Source organism: Mus caroli, unplaced genomic scaffold (genome assembly GCF_978045245.1).
Source record: "Mus caroli unplaced genomic scaffold, Mus_caroli_1 scaffold_1, whole genome shotgun sequence".
Lineage (NCBI taxonomy): Eukaryota > Metazoa > Chordata > Mammalia > Rodentia > Muridae > Mus > Mus caroli.
The window spans coordinates 31,507,675-31,530,445 of NW_028227256.1; the positions used below are offsets into that span (position 1 = coordinate 31,507,675).

A 22,771-nucleotide genomic window follows, 5' to 3' on the forward strand; every position below is an offset into this window, starting at 1 on the left:
GATTTTAGTGCTCTAACTGTGAGACAGAAATGGAGACAGGAGAGGCCGTGGAGATTATGCTGGCCTGGTGTACATAGCAGCAGAGGACAAAAGAGGTAGAAGGTGGGGAACAAATGCCTCTGACCTCCATGAGCATGCTGTGGTGGTTTGAGTAGGAGTGGTCCCCAGAGACTCACGTGTTTGAATGCTTGGCCCATAGGGAGTGGCACTATTAGAAGGTGTGGCCTTGTTAGAGGAAGTGTGCCACTATGTGGGCAGACTTTGAGGTCTTCTGTGCTCAATCTCAGTGTGACACGGTCTCCTTCGGCTGCTTGTGGATCAAGATGTAGAACTCTCCAGCACTATGTCTGACTGCACGCTGCTGCCATGTTTCCTGCCATGGTGATATGGACTGAACCTTTGAACCTGTAAGCCAGTCTTGATTTAATGTTTTCTTTTGTAAGAGTTGCTGTAGTCATGGTGTCTGTTCACCTTGTTAGCAATGAAATCCTAACAAAGACACATGCCATGGCATGTGAGTACCTACCTAATTCCACATATGTATCATTTATTTAAAATACAAAAAAAAGAAAAAAGAAAAAGAATTTGAAGACAGTAGATAAAGCAGCGATGCTTTCATTATTCCTAACCTAGAGTTAAAAGCTCAGTAAAAATGATCAGTCACATTTAAGAATAGGAGAGAGTTATTAGACATTAGCGTGTGCGGAACTTTACCTAGAGAAGCGTCTATAATACAGATTATAGCAAAGCCAGAGTTAACCAAGAAAGAGGGAAATGATCTGAGAAAGCCTATGACAAAGCCTATGCATGAAGCGAGCAAGGCTCAACAGAGAAACAGAGCCAGCAGCGCAATATCAAAAAGGAAAGCAAGAGATGAACACTCTAGGAATGCTTTTGACACTGTAGAAAAAATACTGATTGGGCTGGCGAGATGGCTCAGCTGTTAAGAGCACTGGTTGCTCTTCCAGAGGTCCTGAGTTCAATTCCCAGCAACCACATGGTGGCTCACAACCATCTGTAATGGGATCCAGTGCCCTCTTCTGGCATGTCTGAAGAGAGCAACAGCGTGTGTATAAATAAAATAAAAATAAATAAATAAATAAATTTTAAAAACAAAAAAAAAGAAATTATACTGTTTGTTTTTATAGTGAGTAGTATAAGCCACAACAGAGACCTGGAAACCAAAAGGAATAATTTAAAGGCACATTAACTTGGCCAACTCCAAAGAAAACAAAGGGTTGTGTAAGGAAGGATTCCTTACTTAAACTATTGAACTCATTTGTAGCTAATACCTGGGTGTTTTTGTGGGTGGTGTGTGGGCATGAGTGTGTATGGATGACTATGCAGATGAATATGAATATGTATGTATGAATATGCATGTGTATGTGTGCACGCGGAGGTCAGAAGCTGATGTTAGGGGGATATTTGTTACATATTGAGGCAGGGTCTCCCACACTTGAACCTAGACATCACTGATTAGTCTAGTTAGTTGGCTTGCTCCACAGATCTTCAGTTTTTTTTTTTTTTTTTTAAGATTTATTTGTTTTGTATATGGGAGTTCACTGTATCTGTCTTCAGACACACCAGGAGAGATGATTGTGAGCCACTATGTGGTTGCTGAAAATTGAACTTAGGACCTTTGGAAGAGCGGTGCTCTTAACCACTGAGCCATCTCTCCAGCCCAGATCTTCAGTCTTTACTTCCCAGAACTTATGAAGAAGGCGCTGGGCATCTGAGCTCCAGTTTTCACACGAATTCAGCCGTGCTTTACCTGCCTGCCCACCTTCCCAGCCCTGTTTACATAGTGTAAACACAGTACATGTGAACGCAGCACTGATCGAATAAAATAAGAGGAAGGCTGGTAAGCTCTTCCTTCGCATGAGGGAGACATTTGCGGATATCTTTGTTGGAATACGGATGGGACTACTCAGCCGCTACACTCACGGTTTCTTCCTCTTCCTGCATTCCAGCAATCTTCCCAGGATGCGCAGCTCAGTCTAGCTGTTTGATCCGACAGATTTATTTCTCTGGTAGTCTGCAGTGAGCAGGCTCGCATGGCCAGAATGCGAATCTGGGAAGGACTGCGTACGTTGTTCGCGCATCCTTACGAGACAGCCTGCCTGGCTCCCAGGAAATCATACAGTGAAAACAGGTAGGTTGGCTATAGGGGCAGATCCGAGTCCATGGGACACAGACACTGAAGGTTTACATTCTTGCCTCACAGAACAATGAATTAGACCTTGGGCATGTGCAGAGTGACAGAAATAGAGGCAGCTTAGTTCGGGTGGGGATAGGGGAAAATCAGAAGGTGGAAGTGTGTGAGTGAACTGGGAAGCCAGTCACTCAAAGCCTGGCATGAAGTGAATTCTCACCACCTCTCCCCCCATGTTATTTACAGCAGCACCCACCTGCTGTGTGAAGCTAACAGCAAGTGTTCTATAAATGTTCTATCAAACCTGTTAGCCCACTCCCATTCCCGGGAGCACCAGGTGAGACCTTGTGCCAGACAAATGCTACCACGAATCCAGTACACAACAAACAAACAAACAAACAAACAAACAAACACACACACACATAGGTGATTGCTGTTGCCCTTGGTTGCTTTCCAGAGTTTGAATGGTTAAGTCCCTATGGCAGAAGACACCACATACTTCAATACAGACTCAGAAGATTTGAAATCTCACCTGAAAGCCATCCCCCCCTTCCTAAGGTCTAGCTTTCCTAGTACCAGAAGGTGCTATGCAAACTACGACAGAAGGGAGGTGATCAATAACACCACCAATAATACCGGTTGTGATGCCTCTCCTATGGCCAGCACGATGAGATAATGTTCAAGAGGTAATAGTGGCTCTCACAGCACAGTGGTAACCAACAGTTACTGTACGTACAGCCCTCTCAACAGAAGGGAAATCATGCCTAGTACTGGATCTAACCAGCTGACCAGGGCCAGTAAACTGTGAATCTTAAAGGAGAACTTACCACCATCTTTACTAGAGCAACCTATTTCCTAATTGCACTCCCAAACAAACCCTGACACCTATAGCTAAGTGTGGCTCTCACTTCATATCAAAGAACACGGAGAAACGCTGATAATTGGGATGCTGTTTCCAATGTTTTCTGTCTTCTCAGGTTCATTACTAAACAAACTTCCAATGGTTAGTTGAAACTCAAATTGTTAGTGTTCTCCCATGTTTCTTTATGTTTCTGCATGTACAGATTCCAAAAATAGCATTATGACACTCCGCAAAGGTTATTCCATTGTTAACTTTTTTATATTTCTCTAATTACTAATTAACCTGATTCCCCTTTTGATAACAGATGACACTAGGGACGTTGTCAGAATAAGATTACCCTCTTGAAACAGATATGAAAATATTTCAGTGTGTAAGGTCAACTTATTTATAATATTTTAGTGCAAATTAAGTAATGGTACAGACCTTTCAATGTAACAGTACAGACATTTTAATGTAACAGTACAGACATGTCAAGGACACAGAAACATGTTACCTGGGAATAAATACACACATACTTAACTGTCAGAAAAAATTCAAAATTTTATCAGGGCACTAAAGAAAATGGAGGCAGATTTTTTTTAAAACTGTAATCTTGTATGGCTTCTCATTTGTATGAACTAATTTATATATTTATATACATTTATTTTCATCACTGTTTGTTTAAGAAGTTACTTATTTAGCTTTTGTGATTAAAGGACCAGTTAAAAATTAAATGTAAACTTTAACATGGCTGGGGAGACAGCTCACTCAGTAAAGTGCTTACAGACAAACATGAGGACCAGAGTTCAATTCCCAGGTCTAATGCAAAAAGCCAGGTGTCTGTGTGTGAGTGTGCATGGTGTATGCATTGCATGTGCATGTGTGTGCATGCATGCATGTGTGTATGCATTGCATGTGCATGCGTGTGTACATGTATGCATGCATGCATGTGTGTGTGTAGCTGTCTTGCAATCCTAGTGCTGGTGAGTGGGAAACAGGTGGATCTTTCAGCTCACTGGCTAGTCAAACCAATTGAATCTGCCAGCCCTGGGTTTCAGTGAGAATTCTCTCAAGATTAAAGTGAATAGTATCTGAGGCATGAGAGTCATATTGACCTCTGGCCTTTACACATTCTCATATCCGTGTATATTCTACCTGTGTGCACATGTGTACCTTCACATACGTGAACATGCATACAAAAAGGCTAAAAAATGTTTACTGTTTAAAATATGATAGAAAAGTCTAAACTATGATAAAATTTAAAAGAACTGCTGCTAGCAATAAGTCACTCCATCGAATAGATTATTTGGGATTGAAGGGGCTATTCTTCTGCACCGGCGTCTTCCAAGGACTAGAATGACTTTCTATGTGCCCACCTCTGGTGTTATGGTTCCTCCTCCCCACCCAACCATTCACCTCCAACTGAAACTACTCAAGTTTGCTTTTGACAGACAGTCCCAAGTCTGTCAACTTTCCTCAGCAGTATGAAGCAGAATGGCTATTTATGTGTTCTTCCCCAAGACCCATTAGATGTGGGGCTCCTCATGGCTGTAGACCTGAACTCTGCAAATCCTCCAATGCAGTTGACCTACTAGCACTGGCTCTTTTGGTCTCACAGTGTGGGAAATCTGAACAGAGAATGGCCAGAGTATTGGCCCTCAGGGCAATGAAGTAACCGGGAACCAGTGTCAGAAAAGAAGAGAAGAGAAGAGAAGAGAAGAGAAGAGAAGAGAAGAGAAGAGAAGAGAAGAGAGGAGGGGAGGGGAGGGGAGGGGAGGGGAGGGGAGGGGAGGGGAGGGGAGGGGAGGGGAGGGGAGGGGAGGGGGGAAAGAGGGAAGAGGGGGGAGAGGGGGGAAAGGGAAAAGGGGGAAAAGGGGAAAAGGGAAAAAGGGGAAAAGGGAAAAAGGGAAAAAGGGAAAAAGGGAAAAAGGGAAAAAGGGAAAAAGGGAAAAAGGGAAAAGGGAAAAAGGGAAAAGAAAAGAAAAGAAAAGAAAAGAAAAGAAAAGAAAAGAAGAGAGAACATAGTTTCAGTCACACTTCAAATATAGCAGAAGGTTTGCAAGACAGCACAGCCATTAAAGTGCCTGCCACACCAAGCATTAGTTTGAATCTCCAGTATCCACATAAAATCCAGGTACCACAGTGCAGGTCAGGAACCCCATGGCTCTGTGTGTGTGTGTGTGTGTATGAGTGTGTGTGTGTGTGTGTGTGAGTGTGTGTGAGTGTGTGTGTGTGTGTGTGTGAGTGTGTGTGTGTGTGTGTGTGTGTGTGTGTGTGTGTGTGTGGTGGGGAGTGTTGGGCAAGAGGATGATCAGATGAGCCTTGGTCAATTAGACCTACCAGACCTACTAAATGATGAGCTTCCTGTCCAGGGTTCAGTAAGAGACCCTCTCCAGAGACAATAACAAAGTAAAACCGTTGAGGCAGACACTCAACCTTTGGCCTCCACAGGCCTATGCCACACATGCACATACATGTGCACACATCCACACAGGGCACACACACACACCACACTTAGTGGGAGGTTTGTGTAGCTAAGTTAGTCATTGTGTAGAAAGAAGATTCAACCGTGTAGCTCCCCTAGAAATGGGTCATCTCCCTGGTTGGCAGAGCTTGTTGACTGATCAGAGAGAAGTTTCAACTGGTTAAGGCTTGCCAAAGCACTGCAGACCAAAAGGTTGGAAAAACCTGAGTGCGGGGACTTTTTAGATGTAGGACAGAGAGGGAGCCTTCTGGCTCAAAGAAGTGCGTGGTCTTTGTTAGTCACCACCCCTCTTATTCCCTGGGTCTCAGCCTAATCCTAACTGGCTCCTTTGCAACTGCTCTTCAGCCTGTTCACACAGGCTGCTCACACTTGTGACTAGCCCCCTGTCGATCAGCCTTTTCCAAACAGAAGCAGTTAGGCTCCCCACCCTTGGCTCCACCCGGGCAGGAGACAAGACCGCCTAAACGGTAGCGGAATTTCTTTACCCTTTATCCCCACCTGCCAGCTCAGCCTTGGACACTGGACCAGCCTGGGGGCACTCGTCCTCAGTTCTGCGGGAGGGGTTCCCCAAATCGTTTCTGTTTGATCTTCAAGACTGCGGCAGGGGATAGCATCAGCAGACCACACAGTAAGTACGTGGAAAGGAAATGTCTCTTTTAATTTATGATTTTCTTCCTCCCCACATTGACTTGCTCGTTCTTCCAAGCCTTAGAATCCCGAATCTTCAGTAAGACTGCTAGAGAGGCTGTGTGTGATATCGTCTTTTGGAGAGAGCTGGAGTCAGCGGGTCCTGGACCTTCGGGATGCAGGAGGGCGGGGGACCCACACCTGTAGTCTCCGGGTATACGGGACCCCTGGACTGAGGACCAAAGGGGTTTAGGGATGCAAAACCCACAGCATTATGGGAGCAGCTAGGTGGGCAGAGGGAGAGAGCTAGAACAAAGCCAGCAATTCTGGGTGGCGGCGGCGCAGTGGCGGCTAAGTCTCCTCGCTCCTCCGCTACTCGCCAGCGTCCTCCGGTCACCGCCCTCCCAAGCGCTGTGGAGCCGAGGCTGGTGGTGCGCGCGGGTGCCCGGAGGCCCGCCCCCCACGGCGGCGCGGAACCTGGAGCTGGCCGTGGTGCTGACGCGAGGCTCGGGCGCGCACTCGCTGCCTGGCTCGGGCACGGCCGCGCCCTGCGACACTCCCTAGCCCCGGCGGTAAGTGGCTGAGGCCCCGAGAGGCTGCGTTGGTCCCTGCCTCGCTGGTCCTCATCGGGAGCTAGGGGGGACCGGGAAATGTTTGAGTGCATTCTCTGTGATGGGTGGGAGAGTGAAGGGGCCCTAGATGGGCACTGCCTCCTCTCCGCGGCGCCCAGAGAGGATGCGCGGGGCCTGGAGCTGAGCTCAGTGACTGGGTTAGGTTTAGGTTAGGGAATGCGAAAAACCCTGTCACCGCGACGAGGGGTCTGGGGAAGAACAAGTAAGATTATAGTGGTCCATCTGTCCTTTTGGCAGAGCTCTCTAGGAGGACGTGGGCCAGGACCCTCACCCATAGGGCCCATTGTCTCCCCAGTGTGGGAGTGGGTGGTTCTCGCTGCAGATTCTATTTCTGCTTTATTACCATCCCCACCCCCATCCCAGAACACGAGAGCTTTTCCATGTCACTTGGGCCTTCACCACACCAGCAACAAGGCACTCTGCCACAGAGACAAACTACTGCCCCCTAGCCTTTGCTACCTCCTCCCAACACCAGTGAAGTCGCTGGGCAAGGTACCTCATCTAGGGCTGCTCTTCTTTAAATATGACACCTCTTCTTAGTTAACAGCCCGCTGTGACCTGCTAGGGTTTGGGGGAGGGGAGGGACGAGCATTTCAAATGCTAAAACTACAGGCTGTGTGGTCACTTGTTTTTCTTCTTAATTTTGCTCTATAAGATTTTTTTTCATACTAAAAGAAAAGAAGGTACAGGATTACATTGGGAGGGGGGTTAGAAAATTCTAGATAACTGATCAAAAATTGTCACTATATGGAAAAAATAGAGAGGTCGCTTCATGAAGTATTCATTTTGTAGTAAACTCCTGACCTGGTGTGCTGAGAGTCAGAAGCAGACATGAGCATCTCTGTGATCGCCTTTCTGCTGATCTCTGGTGTAGTTTCAGATTCACATTCCTTTCCCCCCATTCTCTCTTGTCCCAAGTTTCCACTTTCACCTGTAGCTCCTCACACTCCTTCCAGGGTCCTTAGGTCAGATATGGCCTCCTGACTGATCTCCTGGCCTGTTCCCATTGCTCGTTCAGTCACCGCTGCATCCATGTTTATATGTCTCTTTTCCTTGTCCTTGGGGCCTTTTGCAGGGTGTGTCCACTGTCTAGAATGCACTTCCTGTGTCTCCTGACTGATGGTCTTCTGCTGTCTTTTAGGTTTTTCACATCCTTGAAAGAGAATGGATTAAATAAATGTCCTGCATGGGTTCTGATCTCATGGAATGCAAAGGTTCATATGAGAGGCGAGAGGCTGCTTAGTGTAGCTGGGGGCCGGTCTTTGAAAATTATTAGCATAAATTGCATTTGTAGAAGTAAAGTTTCCAGACCCAATATCCTTTTTAGGAACCTGAAATGTGTGAAATTTCATCAAATGAAACATATGGTCAAGGTGTTTCAAACACATAAGACACTTCAGTTAAATCTGTAATACCGTCTTAAACTGTCAGTAGTAGAGTTGGAGGTCTGAGTCTTAGAGACGTTTCATGGAGACTGGGAAGATGGTAACTTGGTCAGTAAAGAACTTGGGGCCTCTCAGATGACTTGGTGAGTTAAAAATACTTTCTGCAGTGCCTGATGACTTGAGTTGGATTCCTTGGGCCCGCACAGTGGAAAGAGAGATCAGACCATTGTAGCTTGTCTTCTGGCCTCCTCACGTGCATCATGGTACCTTAGTGCATGCATGCACACATGCACACACAGTAATACAAATTTTGCTAAAACTTCAAGCAAGTCCAAGGAGCTGGTTTCAGTCCCCAGGAACCACATAAATATCCAGTCACGTGGCATAGACTTGAAATCTCTAAACTTAGGGAGACAGGTAGATCCTTGGGAGCTCACTGTCTGGTCAGTCTAGCTTGCTCAGGAAGCTCCAGGTGAGGGACTGTTTCAAAAGCAAAGTGGATGATGGCTCCTGAGGAATGTATGACACTGGAAGTTGACCTCTGATCTTCATGTCCACAGGTCTCGGTCTCTCTCTCTCTCTCTCTCTCTCTCTCTCTCTCTCTCTCTCTCTCTCTCTCCTCTCTCTCCCTCCCTCTCTCACTCTCCCTCCCTCTCTCTCCCTCTCTCTTTCTCTTTCTCTCTCTCTCTGTCTCTCTGTCTCTCACACACACATGCACACACATACACACACACACACTCATGCATGCACACACACATATAAAGATACATATACAACATACAATACACATATGCACATATACACACATACATGCACACATATATACACACACAATACACACATATACACATGCACATATAAACACACAGACACACAGACACAGACACACACACACATGCAATAGTGTATACAATTGTCTGTTACAGTTGAAGCCCTGGACTTTGAAAACCTTTAAATCTTGCTCTAGAGTAAGCACTAAAATAAAATATAAGTGGTGGCTAAGCTCCGCAGACTACAAGGGAGGTACTACCTACTTCCTTTGGACCTGTCATGAGTATACACGGACTGACAGGTTGTTAGCCACAGGGTTATAAAACAAAGTGCCTCTCAGATGACTTGATCTTGGTTTTTCTGACTGAGAAGCTAAAGACATTTAGCCTCTGCCTTCAGGCAGTGCTGGTTTAATATCTGGCCGCTCACATAAATCCTTCTCTGCTTCTGAAAGCTGTTGTAGGAGGTGACTGCTCAGTCAGCTTCCCGTCGGGCAGAAGGCTCCCATTTCCAAAGAGAAAGGCTGGATAAAGTAACAGGATAGATTTCCAAAGACAGGCTGGATTAGACATTTTGATGTGAACACTGATTGAAGCGACAGGCCGCTGCCTAGGACTGAGGTCTCCAGTGTGCTGTCTTGAAGTTTGCTGCTCGGTCTTATTGCATACACAGTGGCAATGAAGCTTACGAGGTCCTAGCTGTATCACTATAAGGGATACAGTCCAGTATACAGTCCTTTGTATCGTCGTCTGAGGAGGATCACACTCTAAGTTCAGAATGGAATGAAATGTCCACCCTTTCCCAATTTTAGCTCACGTGACCACTCTGCAGATTAGAAACCAGTATTTTTTTTTTCTGAAAGAGATCTCAGTCTAAACAGTTTAATTCTTAAAGGTGAAAAATTTTGCATACAGCGAAATAATCTTTATTGTAGCCGGATGAAATGACTTCCAGGGATACAGTAACTAAAATATGCTGAGAGGCATGAGTAAACTAGATATCCTGTAACAAATATCTCCTTTAAAATCACACTGTTTTCAACTATAAATTTTTCTAAACTACAAAGTTATAATTTTTCTAATTTGTGTTAGGCTTGCAACCTGAAGTCTTTACCTTCATTGTGTTTTCCAGAATTCCTAATAAAAACACATTTATTAATCTATTTTTAGGTTTTTCACAAAAGATAGTTCTAGTGGGATGTGGGAGTACATAACCTGTAATCCTGGTACTCTAGAGGCTGAGGCAGGAGAATGAAGTATTCAAGGCTAGCCTGTGTTACTGAGTGATGAGAGGTTGAAGGAGGGAGGTAGAGATCTTGATCATTGGTTCAGGGGTTCAAGTCCCAGCTTTACTACCAATGGGTTAGTTTATTGGCTTTTCTGAAGTTGAATTTTAGAAAAGGAATTCTTTTAATTTTTAATGATGCGCATGCATGAGTGAGTATGTGCATGTATGAGTATGTGCATGCATGAGTGAGTATGTGCATCTATGTGTAGATACCTGGAAGAGGTGGGGAGAGAGGGTCATACCTGCACCCCCTTCTCCCAGAACTGGGAGTTACAGGTGATTGTGAACTCTCTACTGTGGGTTCTAGGAACCAAATTCTGCTCCTCTGAGAGAGCAGCACGTGCTCTTAGCTGCTAAGTCATTTCTCCAGCCCTGAGCTCATACTTAGTAAAGTGATCATTACAGTAGTTTGTCCCTTGTAAGCGTAGGGGCCAAGCTTTCTGCTTGGTTAGGTGGGTAATAGCAGTGCTCAAGCTGAGTCCCTTGCCACCAGACCCTGCATAACAAGCACTTGGCCATGTGCATTAGAGCCCACCAAACCTGTAAAGGAATGCGAGAGGCAGAATGTTCTGAGGAGAAATCTGCAGGGTGCGAGAGGCAGAATGTTCTGAGGAGAAATCTGCAGGGTCAGGATGGAAAAGGCTTGGGCCCTTGCCATCTCCCAACAAGCTGAACAGCAACCCTGATGCCTGAGGCATGGTGCCCATCCATCTCCCAGGAGACTGAAAAGCCACCATGGCACCTGAGGCACTGTGCCCAAGAGCTATTGTGCTGTGACTAAAGGAGCCACACAGCGGGAGAGCTAAGCCTGTGCTCTGTGGCTCTCCTGAACGATGCAGACTACTTGTCTTGTCCCCCAGCCAAAAGTCCCAGATGTCACTTGGACAGGAGAAAGTGCTACCCCCAGGTGCAAGCAGGTGGCAGCAGTGCAGTCAGCTTGCCCATGAGTCCCTGTGATGCTGGCTTTGCCCACTTGAAGCTGCATGCAGGGGCACTTCTGGGACTCTGGCCAGCCCTGACTGCCAGATGGCTTTCATGCTGCCATCTAGAGGCAACCAGGAGGGCTTCTTTGGGGGCAGTTTATAGGGCTGAACCTGCTGCAAGCCCTCCTCACAGGCTGGGGCTGGGATGAACAAATGCAGGGGATGACCACAGAGCAGTCCTAGAGATGGAGAGACCTCAGCCTCAGCATCTCTAGCCAGGCGGACAGAGGCTGACCTTCAGGCCACAGGCAGAGAGAGTTTCTGCTAGGGCTGGGGAGAGAGCTCAGAAGGTTCTCCAGCCATGCGCTGGTTTTCCATTTCTTGCTAGGGTCCTCTGGCTCTATACATCTACCCTAAGGGCTCCATGTTCTAAACCAGATTCTTCTCTCACAGCCAGCCCTTTGGTCTCCAGTGTCAGGATTCCCATCCTGCCCTCTTTTTATGTGACTCCTGAAGCCTGGCATTTTTTTCCTTTGGAAGACTCTGTGACTCCACTTCTAGAACAGCATTCCCCTTTCTCCAGCCTCAGGCTCTTTGGTCAGCCTCTTGTGGTTCCTTTCTCCTTGTCGGTTCTGCAAGGCCGGCCTCCTTAATGTCCCTGCTTCCACACACTCACCAGAAGACTCAAGTGCTTCTGGGATCCCGGGATACAGCCAGGTAAGGCCCAGCTATGACAGAACAATCAAGTCACTAGCACATTCACCACCCAGCAAAGCCCCCGACTCCCAATGCTGACTGTAGCATCTTCTGCAATGAACTCAGCCTGGTCACCAGAAACCATCTCTAGATGGACTCCAGGCGATATCTGTCAGTGACAGCTGCCTGCCTTTCTGGTCCATGATATTCTGTGACATGTGCTGTGCCTTGCTGCCATGAGATTCCCTCCTCCCCTGGTTCATGCTTTGCAAACCCTGTGAGATTTTTGGCTGCCTCTTGCTTGAGAGCCTCGGTACAGACTGAGTCTTACTTTCCCCAGCAGATGCCTGGTCCTCCCTTGATGGTCCACTGCTTCAGGCCTGGGAGGCATCCTACTTCCCCGACTCCTCCACAATTATATACTCAGAAGGCTGAGATGTTCCTCCTGAGAATGTGGTGAGGGTAGGTGCTATGTGAATTTACTTGGGGTGAGCAAAACAAACATCAGTTTGCCAGACTAAATAAATCATTCCACTGTAGCCTGATTTTCGAACCAGCGTCTTCATTAGGTAACTTCTAACAGTGTAGGCAGGGTGTCCCTTTGGGTGGTGGTGACTCCAAGGCTGTTTGCATAACTTGCAGGCAGCTCAGCTGGTTATCATTGTTACTGCTTGTATAGCCTGGAGTGTATGTGCCCTTGTGAGTCTTGTAAATTTCAGGATATTGCAGGATTTGTTTACTTTCTATGGGTTAAGGAGCCTTCCCTGGCTGCCCAGGAGAGAGTGTTTCAGTTGGGAAGGAATAGCTACATAACAGATAGAGGGTGTTGTTATTAAATTCCTGAGCCTGGAAATGGGAACCTGAATTGACTGGAGAGATCAAAGAGTGCTTGGGCAACCTGAAAATGTAAAAGGTGGCATCCTGTTCCTCTTTCTTCTTTCCTTCTCCATGGAGAATCCACTAGGGCTAAAGCATTGGAATCCATCAAGTCATGAGAGCAGGGGCAGGCTGGCCTTTCAGAGCCTACAGACTTTATAATTTTTGCACACAGCACTGGCCTCCTCCTCCTCCTCCTCCTCCTCCTCCTCCTCCTCCTCCTCCTCCTCCTCCTCCTCCTCCTCCTCCTCCTCCTCCTTCTTCTTCTTCTTCTTCTTCTTCTTCTTCTTCTTCTTCTTCTTCTTCCTGGCTTCCCTTCTTGTTGCAGTAATAATATACCTTCCAAAAGCAACTTAAGAATGGGTCTGTTTTGGCTCACCGTTTGAGGGGATGGTGAGTAAGGCTCGGTGACAGGAGCAAGAGGCTGGTTGCTTTTGATCACACTGTATCTGCCATCAACAAGCAGAAAGAGTGGACTGCTACTTCTCCGTGTGTCAGCTCCTTTGTTCCATTGAGTCTGGGGCCCATGGCATGTTCTCCAAATCCAGGGTGCGCCTTTCCATCTCAAATGACCCAATCTTAAAACGTCTCTACACAGAGAAACCCTGTCTCGAAAAACCAAAAAAAAAAAAAAAAAAAAACAAAACGTCTCTCACAGACACACCAAAAGAAGTGTTTTCATGAGGATTCTAAATCCAGGCAAGCTGACAGTAAACCGTAACCATCATAGATACTATGTGCCCTCTGCTTTCTTCCACAGTGGCAAGAAGACTGTCAACATGGAGCTGAGGAGAGGAAAGACTTTCATCAAATCTAGCGTGCAGATTTCCCACGAGAAACTCATAGACTCACCAGCCAAGGAGGACCCAGACAAGTGGTCACTGTCGCTGGGAGAGCAGCAGAGAGCCTATGGCGAGAAGAGCTCCCAAACAAGTCCCTGTGCCCAAGGGTACGGCCGGTACCCCAACAAAGAGGTCCTGTCTGATCCTGAAGGGGGTCCCGTGCCCCTCTGTGGAACCACCTTCAAGTTGGTGCGCAAGAGTAAGACTCATGACAGTGTTCCAGGGGCTGTGAAGGCGGCGGCCCCCACAGGGCAGATGGTAGGTAGCACAAGCTTCTCAGAGACCCCAGGAGGTCAGCGCATGATTGACTACCGCCACTTTGTGCCCCAGATGCCCTTCGTGCCAGCGGTGGCTAAGAGCATCCCAAGAAAAAGGATTTCTCTGAAAAGGTCCAAGAAGTGCTTTCGAAACCTATTTCACATGCGCAGAAGCAAGACTGAGAACTTGGCCTCGCTCTCAGCCAAGGGGAAGAACCTCTCACCCTCAGGGGCTCCAGCGCAGCAAGGCAAGACTTTCCTCTCCATGGGTGAGGGGCTGGGGCTGGACAGCCTATGCCAGGACCTGTCTGACAGTGAATTTCTACATGACTCACCCTTTGACCTTTGCAGTGCCCTGTGTGAGGATGTGGCCTCACTGAAAAGCTTCGATTCACTTACAGGTTGTGGGGAGATCTTTGCAGATGGGAGCTCGGTGCCATCTGTGGAGCTGAAGGACGGCCCAGAGAGCCCAGCCCATTCACCTCAGGCTCTAGACTGCAAGACTCCCTGTGGCCCCTCCCAGGGTAGTATGGAACAGCTGATGTCACCTGCCCAGAATGAAGCATCAGACTTCATCAAGTTCTGGGACAGTGTGAATCGCTCTGTGCAGCAGCAGCAGCGCGCTCTGATGGGCCCATGGTTGACGAGTCCCCAAGGGACAGAAACAGACCAGCCCAGGCTAGACACATCTGGATTAGCTGAACTGCCCCTGTTCCCTTGCAGGGGTCCCCCCAGCGGCTCCAAAGCCAGCTCCATAGACACAGGTACCCCCAAAAGTGAACAACCAGAATCTGTGTCCACGAGCGATGAAGGTTACTACGATTCCTTCTCTCCAGGCCTTGAGGAGGAGAAGAAGGAAGCTGCGAGCCCAGGCACGCCTGCAGCCACTTTCCCCAGGGACAGCTACAGCGGGGACGCCCTCTACGAACTATTCTATGACCCCAGCGAGGCCCCTGTCGGCCCAATCCTGGATGATGACTGTGTGTCTGAGAGTCTCTCGGGGCCTGCCCTAGGGACCCCGTTGTCTATGTGCAGCTTCCGCGTGGGAGCTGAGGAGAACCTGGCCCCAGCGCCAGGCCCTGACTTGCTCAGCCAGGGTTTCCTCCAGAGTACCTGGAAGGGCAAGGAATGTTTGCTGAAGCTCTGTGACACAGAACTTGCCATTACCATGGGCATTGTCAACTGGCTGCGCAGAACCCCACCGGCCACTTCCCCTACCCCTGCCCCTACCCCTGCCCCTACCCCTGCCCTTGTCCTTAGGGCACCTGCTGCCCCACCTGACCCCCATAGAGTTCTCAGAGGATCATCAGTGGGTGTGAAAGGCAGGGAAGACCAGGCCACGGCATGCTTTCCACCCAGCAGGCAGGAGCCCTGGGCACATTCAGGAACCAAAGACTTGCTTGTTGGAGAGTGTGAGGTCCTAGGAGAGCCTGCAAGGGGTAGTAAGACTCCATCTAAGGATGACTCTCTAGAGGAAGGAACACAAGACTTCTCTGAAGGCCAGTCCTCCTCTGAAGCTACCATGACAAGCATTTCTAGGAACGGCAAAGCTGTGACCTCTGCCACCTGTCTCAGCTCACAGAAGGAACTTGGGACACCTGGAAACCTGAGGTATTCTCAAGGCCCCATAAGACCAGGGCACAGAGGAAGTGCTCTTGATCCAGGACCCATGCTCGTAGGGTGTGTGACCCATGTGGCATCCCTGCAAATCTATCCAGACAGCAATTCTCCCAGACAGGATAAGGGCAATGGGCTCTTCTGGAAGCCTCAGGCTTGGGGTCCCAACATTCTGCAAAAGAACCCAATAAGCAGCAAGCCCAATGAAGCAGCTGGCTGTGGCCTTTCTTCCTCAGCCAGCCCACAGGACCAGAAATGCTGTGACCTATTCCTGGACCTGAACCAGCTCAAGTTGGAACCCTCCAGGCTAGGTACCCAAGCCTGTTCCTCTGTGGACAGCCAACCTCAGCAGCTCTGCCCCAGGGCTTCAGAGCAAGTGCCACATAGGGGTTCAGTGGGATCCTGAGCTACTCTGGGCCCCTGGTGCCCAGTCTCTGTGGCTATTGTCCAGAAGTCCTGTAGCCCTCTTTGGACAGTGAATAGCGGTAAGTCACTCCTTCCCTTGGGCCATGAAATGTTGCAATGGCCTTCTGACCTGATATGGACTTCATGTGGATAACCAGAAGTGTGGACTTACAAGCTGGCAGTGGCGCAAGCTCACCTACAGGATGGGCTCACACACTTCAGGAGCTGCATATGCATGACCTCATTCAGGAGAACCAAGGACCAGAATCTTCATCTTTATTTATTTATTTTCTGGTGTAAGGATTGTGTTTGGGGTAGAGATGGCCAAGATCAGGCTTGTGGGGAGGGGGGATAGGGGATCAGATGAAGGAATCCCTGCCTGAGCCTGGGGCTAAAGACTGCTGGGAGCTGCCAGCACTTCACACCACAAGGACAGATGATGGCCAGAAAGCAGTTCACGTTGTAAAGGAAGACAGGGGTAGCCAATCCATCTGCTTGAGGTACAGGAAAAGGACGAGAGCCACGGCTCAGGAGGCAGAAAATCTCATGAGGCTGAGTTCACAAGGACCCGCAGGCTTCATCCAAGTCTACCCTTTACCCAGGAAAGGAGATCAAAATACACCACAGTGTCACAGTGCTTCTGTTTGGGAATGACAAGGACCAGCCCTGTCTTAGCAGGAGCCTGGGGCCTCCAGCATGATATATGTGCACAGCTTTGCCAGGGCTGACCAGACCCTGCCTGACCAATAGGTTCTCTCCTAGTGATTCTGTGCACTTCCTTCAGCTTGTTCTCTGAGGCCTTGGGTGGGAGGATACCCACTGTTCTCCCCACCTCTGCCATTCTGCCTTGGAGTTGCAAAGGCCTTATTTTCTGCCCTTTCCACTCCCAGCGTGGCCATCTCGCCTCCAGGGAGCTCTCTGTATGAAGCTGTGCTCACCACCCCTAACCCAAAAGCAACACACGCACCAAACCCAGACATCCAGAAACAGGAAAGGACCTGCTGGCTGCTATCCCCCAGGAAAGGTAGACATCATTTCTGACCCAGCCTGAGGGCAGGGACAGAGGGTCCATCCTCCCTGTCAAGAATTTGATTCTACCTCAGCAAAAAATAACACAGTGGCAGGCAGAGGATAAGGACTTGACAGGTAGTTGTAAAATTTGTCACCCAGACCACATGTAGGCAGGTTCCTGGAGAGGCCACACTTCATACAGAGCTCCTGTGGAGAGGTACAGGAACTCCAGGCAAGCACTGAAGTCCCACTGATATCACATGTTCAGGGCCTAAGCGCTCCACTTCAGGCTAGAAAGTCTCTTGTGACCATTGGCACCAACAGCTCTTTAAGGCTGCCTATTGTGTGCGGATGAGGGCTGTAGGTTAAAAACAGACATCAAGGTTGTGGCCATGTGGACCTGGACACAAGGAAGCACAGGGTCGTTCACCTGGGAAGCCACATCTTCTCTTAGGACTCAGACTCCATCATGACATCACAATGACATCACTGAGCCTGGCTTTGAGTAAGTGACAGATAGAAGAACATTCTGCATGACCCCTGCAGCAGTATGAGGTAAATTATGCTCATTTTCAGACCAGGCACAGCTTGTGTGATCTTTCTGTGGACATACACAAGGAGTGAGTGCAGGTAGGGGGTTCAGATCCCTTCCAAACCCTACTATAAAAGCTCTGCTATGCAGTAGGTTCTAGAACATTCCACTGGTTTCCCTCAGCTGATACTCCCAGAGCCTTCAGCCCTTTCTTCTTCCAGGCCACACATGCCTGAGCACCCTAGGGTGCCAACCACATGTCTCTGTGAACAGGCTGAGAGCTCAGTAAGGAGCCACTCAACCCCAGTCACAGCCTTTGGGGCTCGGTACTGTACCTGACAGAGAAAGTGCTCAGTAAATACTTTTTTTTTGAAAGAATGTATTGTCAAGATGTTGTGTGTTGTTTTCTGCTCTCTTGGTGACTCTGGGACTCATTCAGAGAGAAGCAGTTTTGAGGTTTAACAGGAACTTGGGGCTGGTGAAGTGGGTCAGGGGGTAACATGCCCGCCACACAAGTGTGATCACCTGAGTCTAGAGCCCCAGCAGCCACATAATAGTCAGCTATGTCAATGTAGGCCTGTAATCCCAACACGGGCAAAGAAACAGAGATACATGCATCTCTGAAACTCAGTGTCCGGATAGACACACACACACAGAGACACATAAACACACACACATGCACACACAGACACACACACTCACACATGCATGCACATACACACACACAAACACATAAACACACACATACATGCACATGAACATACACATGCATAGGCACAAATGTGCACACATATATACACACACATGCATGCACACACGCATATGAATGCATGCACATGAATGCATGCACACACATGTATACACACACACACACACACACACACACACACACACACCGGGAGTCTGCTTGAAATCCAGATCTCTTCCCATAGCAGAGGACAGTGTATACTTACTGTGACTTGTGATGCATAACCTTGAAGTGATGGAGATTAAACCATTCAGACTCAAGAGCACAATAAATTACAGAATCAACATGGTTGCAGATCCAATGTGGTCTACAGTGGTTTAGCAACAGAGCGATAGGAACTCAGGGCTGTGGTTCTGTCTCTGGGTAGGGAATACTTTACAAACACAGCACCCCTGAGGTTTTTCTTCTGGGTCTGTGCTAGATCCAGGGTCAGGGAGAATGGAGGAGGCTCTTGTGATTCTTTCTCAACACCCAGCCCTCAGGATGACCGCTGTCAGGCAAAACAAGTACCAACACAGGCAGGCTCCATGTGTGACCCACTGGAAAGGGACTTTAGGGTCAGCTAAGATGCTAATCAAGTTCTGGAAATACAAGAAATCTGCCTCCTCCTCTTCTGAGTTTTCTGGTCATTTTTTTTTCTTTTATATGTGACTATGTGGATGGTGTATATGCATGCATGTGTGTGTGTGTGTGTGTGTGTGTGTGTGTGTGTGTGTGTGTGTGTGTATGCGCGCGCACACATGCGCAGGTGTATGTGCCCATGTGTTGCACACCTGGAAGCCAGGGACAAATTCGAGGGTAGACGTTGGTCTCCTGTCCTATATCACTCTTCACTTATTCCTTTTAGGCAGGGTCTCTCAGTGAACCTGAAGCTAGGCGGACACAGCAACAGTCCTCCCGTCTCTGCTTGCCATAGCTCTGGGTATACAAGTGTATGTGGTCATACCCAGATTTTTATGTGGTTGCTGGACACAGAAACCCAGATCTTCAAGTTTGTGCAGCCTCGGCCTCTCTCTGGCTATTTCTGCACAACTAATTCATGTATGACTATGGATTTTATACAACCCTGGGAGGGCAAGTGAGGATAGAGCCCTGGGGATTGGGCACACCGAGTGAGGCCTAGAGTAGGTGAGAGGGAGGAGCGATTTGGTGCAGGGCATGGAAGGGGTCTGAGAGGTCTTAGTATGGAAGGTGTGAAGGCAGGACAAGCAGAAGGCTCCTGCAAGGAGCAGTTCTCAGCTTCCTATTTCCTACTTTATCGTTTTATTTCATGTGATAGAGGAAATGCACGAGGGGCTGGAGAAATGGCTCGGCTGTTCACAGTCCACACTGCTCTTGCAGAGCACCTGACTTTAGTTCCCAGCACCCACGTCAGGTCCCTCACAGCCACCTGTAATGCCAATGCCAGGGATCTGAAGCTCATGGCATCTGCCTCCGCCGGTACCTGTGCTCAGGCGTACATATCCCCATGCAGGCACAGGCATGTGGATAATGAAGACTAAAAAAAAAAAAAAATAATAAAGTCTTAAAAAATGAAAGGAAGAAATGCACAGGGGGAGAAAGGAGGGTGTTGTACGATATAGGAAGCCAAATAGTAAGCAAATTTCTGTCCTTCATCCTTCTGGTTGTTTGAATGAGAATGGCTTCCATTGGAGCCATCATAAATTGAATGCTTAGTCACCAGGGAGTGGCATTATTTGAAAGGATTAGAAGGACTAAGTGGTGAGGCCATGTTGGAGGAAGTATGTGGCTTGAAAGAAGAAAGGGGTTGGTTCCAAAAGCCCATGCCAAGTACATAGTCTCTTTTTCAGCCATTGGATCAGGATGTAAGCTCTCAGCTACTTCCCCAGCCCAGTGAATGCTGCCATGTTTCCCACCAGGATGCTGACAGACTAAACCTCTGAAACTGTAAGCACGCCCCTAATTAAATGTCTTCTTTTATAAGAGTTGCTATGGCCTTAGTGTCCCTTCACCTCTTCACACAGATAGGCTAGTGACCAAGATACTCCTTTACCCCTCTGAAGCATGGAGGTCAGAGGAAAACTTGTTGATTTTAGGAATCAAACTCAGGTTGTTAGGCTTGTGTAGCAATATCTTGTATCCTCTGAGACATCTTGTTAGCCCAAAGAAGTGTTTTTAAATTTTAACACATTTTAATTCTTTTTAAAATAAGCAACATACAGGATCCTAGAATCCTGTCTGGTTGTCCTGGGGTCCTGATGTTGATACTGTGTTACTGGTAGTCATTGTCTGGATCATTTGTATATCAGGTTCCTGATGTCTGTTTCAAAGAATTGAAATGTACACACAGATGGCAAAGCAGCAAAGGATTTTATTCAAAAGCAAGAGTACAAGGTAGTTATGTTCTAAGGGTGCAGTGTGCTCTAATGAGGTTGTTTAAGAGCTCCAGGTTACATCTAGGGCTGCCATTTATGGGTCCTAGAAAATGAATAGTTGGCTGTTAGGGGTAGGGTTCTGATAAATCAAAAATACATAAATACATTGTAGCAGGGCTTGGTGGCCATGACTTTAATTCCAGTACTCAAGAGGCAGAGGCAGGGGCAAGAGATCTTTGAGGCTAACTCTATAGAGTGAGTTCCAAGACAGTCAGGGTTATACTGAAAGACCTTGTCTTGGGGGGAAAAAACAGAAGCAGGAGAAGGAAGAGGAGGAGGGAGAAGAGGAAGAGGAAGAAGAGGAAGAAGAAGAGGAGGAAGTGAAGTGTGCATTGTAAGCCTTGGAACAACCACTAACATTGTTAAAAGGGTCATAATGATACGATGAGGTAAAAATAAAAATAGAATCATGTAAGGTATTTAACACTAAAGAAAACAGGATACAGAAGAAAGCCTTTTAAAAACCCTGACTAGAAAATTAATATATGAACTAATGGTATTCATGGTAGAAAATAGTAGATTTTACTCCAACAATGCCAAAAGTTACTTTAAATAGGAATATAAGATGAAAAAAAAAACCAATCATAACACTGGTAAAAAATATTTAAAGATCCATGTACCTGCTGTTGGGAATAAGCTCACCTGAAGTATACTGACCTTGTTAGGTTAAGAGTAAAGAACAGAGGAAGAGACTCCTTGCAAACAGCAGAAGGTCAGCAAGGTGGTAGACCACTGTGCCTGCTGCATGGCTAACCTTGTCAACTTGATAAGACCTAGAATGACCAAAGCAACTCACCTCTGGCAGGTCTGTGAGAGTGTTCCCAGGAAGGGTTAACAGAAGGGAGCTGCTCCCTCAGAGTGGGCTGGCTGCACCTTTCGCCTGCTGGTCTAGACTTAGAAAGGGTCGCATAAAAGCAGTGTCCTCTGTTTCTCTTCTTGCTTCTGGCTGGTATGCTTATCCCTCTAGTCACTGTGGCCACCATCCTCCACTGACGAGCTTCTTCAGCTTTTCAGAAAACCCCCCAGGCCTTCAGTGCCAGACTGGAGTTGCTGAGACCTCCAGTTCCATGTATTGAGGTTCACAGTCCTCTAAGAACACAGGCGGCCATTACTGAGCTACCCAGCCTGCGTTGTGTAAGTCAGTCGAATAAATCTCCTTATATGATAGTATCTTAGTCATTGTTCTATTGCTGTGAAGAGACACCATGACCACAGCAACTCTTATAAAAGGAAGCTTTTAGTTGGGAGCTTGCTTACAGTTTCAGAGGCTTAGACTATTATCAGCGTGGTGGGGGAGCGTGGCAGGGAAGGCAGGCAGGCATGATGCTGAAGAAGTAGGTGAGAGTTCTACGTCCTGACCCACAGGTAACAGTAGGAGAGAGAAAGGTGGGAGGAGTGAGGAAGGGAAAGAGAAAGAGCGGAAGAGAGAGAGAGAGAGAGAGAGAGAGAGAGAGAGAGAGAGAGAGAGAGAGAGAGTTAGTTAGATAAAAACAGAGACAGAGATTGGGCTTTGGGTAGGCTTTTGAAACCTCAAAGCCTACCCCACCCAGTGACTCATGTCCTCTAACAAGGCCATACCTTTTAATCCTTCTAATCCTTTCAAACAGTTCCATTCCTAATGACTAAGAATTCAAATACATGAGCCTACGAAGGCCATTCTTATTCAAACCCCCACAAACCCAGACACATTCGATGGGGTCTGTGCCTTTAAAGAACCCTGCCTAATTTGTGTGCCTTATTATAGCTGTTCCCAAAGAGAATGGTATAAAGAAGGGAAGCATAGCCCTTCACTAAGCATCCGTGATCCAGTTTGCCCCCAAAGGACACCATTCCCTTATGTTTGTGGGGTCATTCCAGCTTGCTGTGGGACCTTCAGAGGCTGCTGCTGCTGCTGAGCTGTCCCCTGGTACATCTGTGACTTAACTTACCTCACCTGTCTACCATGCTCTCTGTACCACAGAGGTAGGTATTCCACACCACTGCTCACTGCACCAGCAAGTATAAAACCCAACTATTGAAACCAGATACCCATCCACAGAGGTGTGGACAAAGAAAATATGGTAAGCATACAAGATGGGATTAGGAGCACATCATTGTCCAGAAAATGGAAGCAACTGTGGAAGATCACATTCAGTGAATCCAGCCAGCTACAGTAGAATGATGTAAATCATTGTACACGCACAGATTTGAAGTAATTCTGTGTATAGAGACAATGGGGACCAAGAGGATGGAAAGGGGGTGACTATAGGGAGGAGAGTGAGATACAAAAGAAATAAACTCCGCTTATA

The 22,771-nt window shown here is 47.6% G+C and overlaps 1 protein-coding gene across 2 annotated transcripts; it reads left to right on the forward strand.

The window, feature by feature from the left end:
- Positions 1–5,873: 5,873 nt before the first annotated feature.
- On the forward strand, positions 5,874–18,680 carry Amer3 (APC membrane recruitment protein 3). 2 transcript variants are annotated; one of them, XM_029483788.2, is made up of 2 exons: positions 5,874–6,106; positions 13,436–18,680. In XM_029483788.2, exon 2 carries the CDS (start codon positions 13,455–13,457, stop codon positions 15,795–15,797), a length of 2,343 nt encoding a protein of 780 aa, XP_029339648.1. In that variant the 5' UTR covers positions 5,874–6,106; positions 13,436–13,454; the 3' UTR covers positions 15,798–18,680. The 2 variants fall into 2 exon arrangements, with proteins under 2 accessions (XP_029339648.1, XP_021032989.1); XM_021177330.2 differs by lacking the exon at positions 5,874–6,106 and adding an exon at positions 6,631–6,677.
- The last annotated feature ends 4,091 nt before the right edge of the window (positions 18,681–22,771 follow it).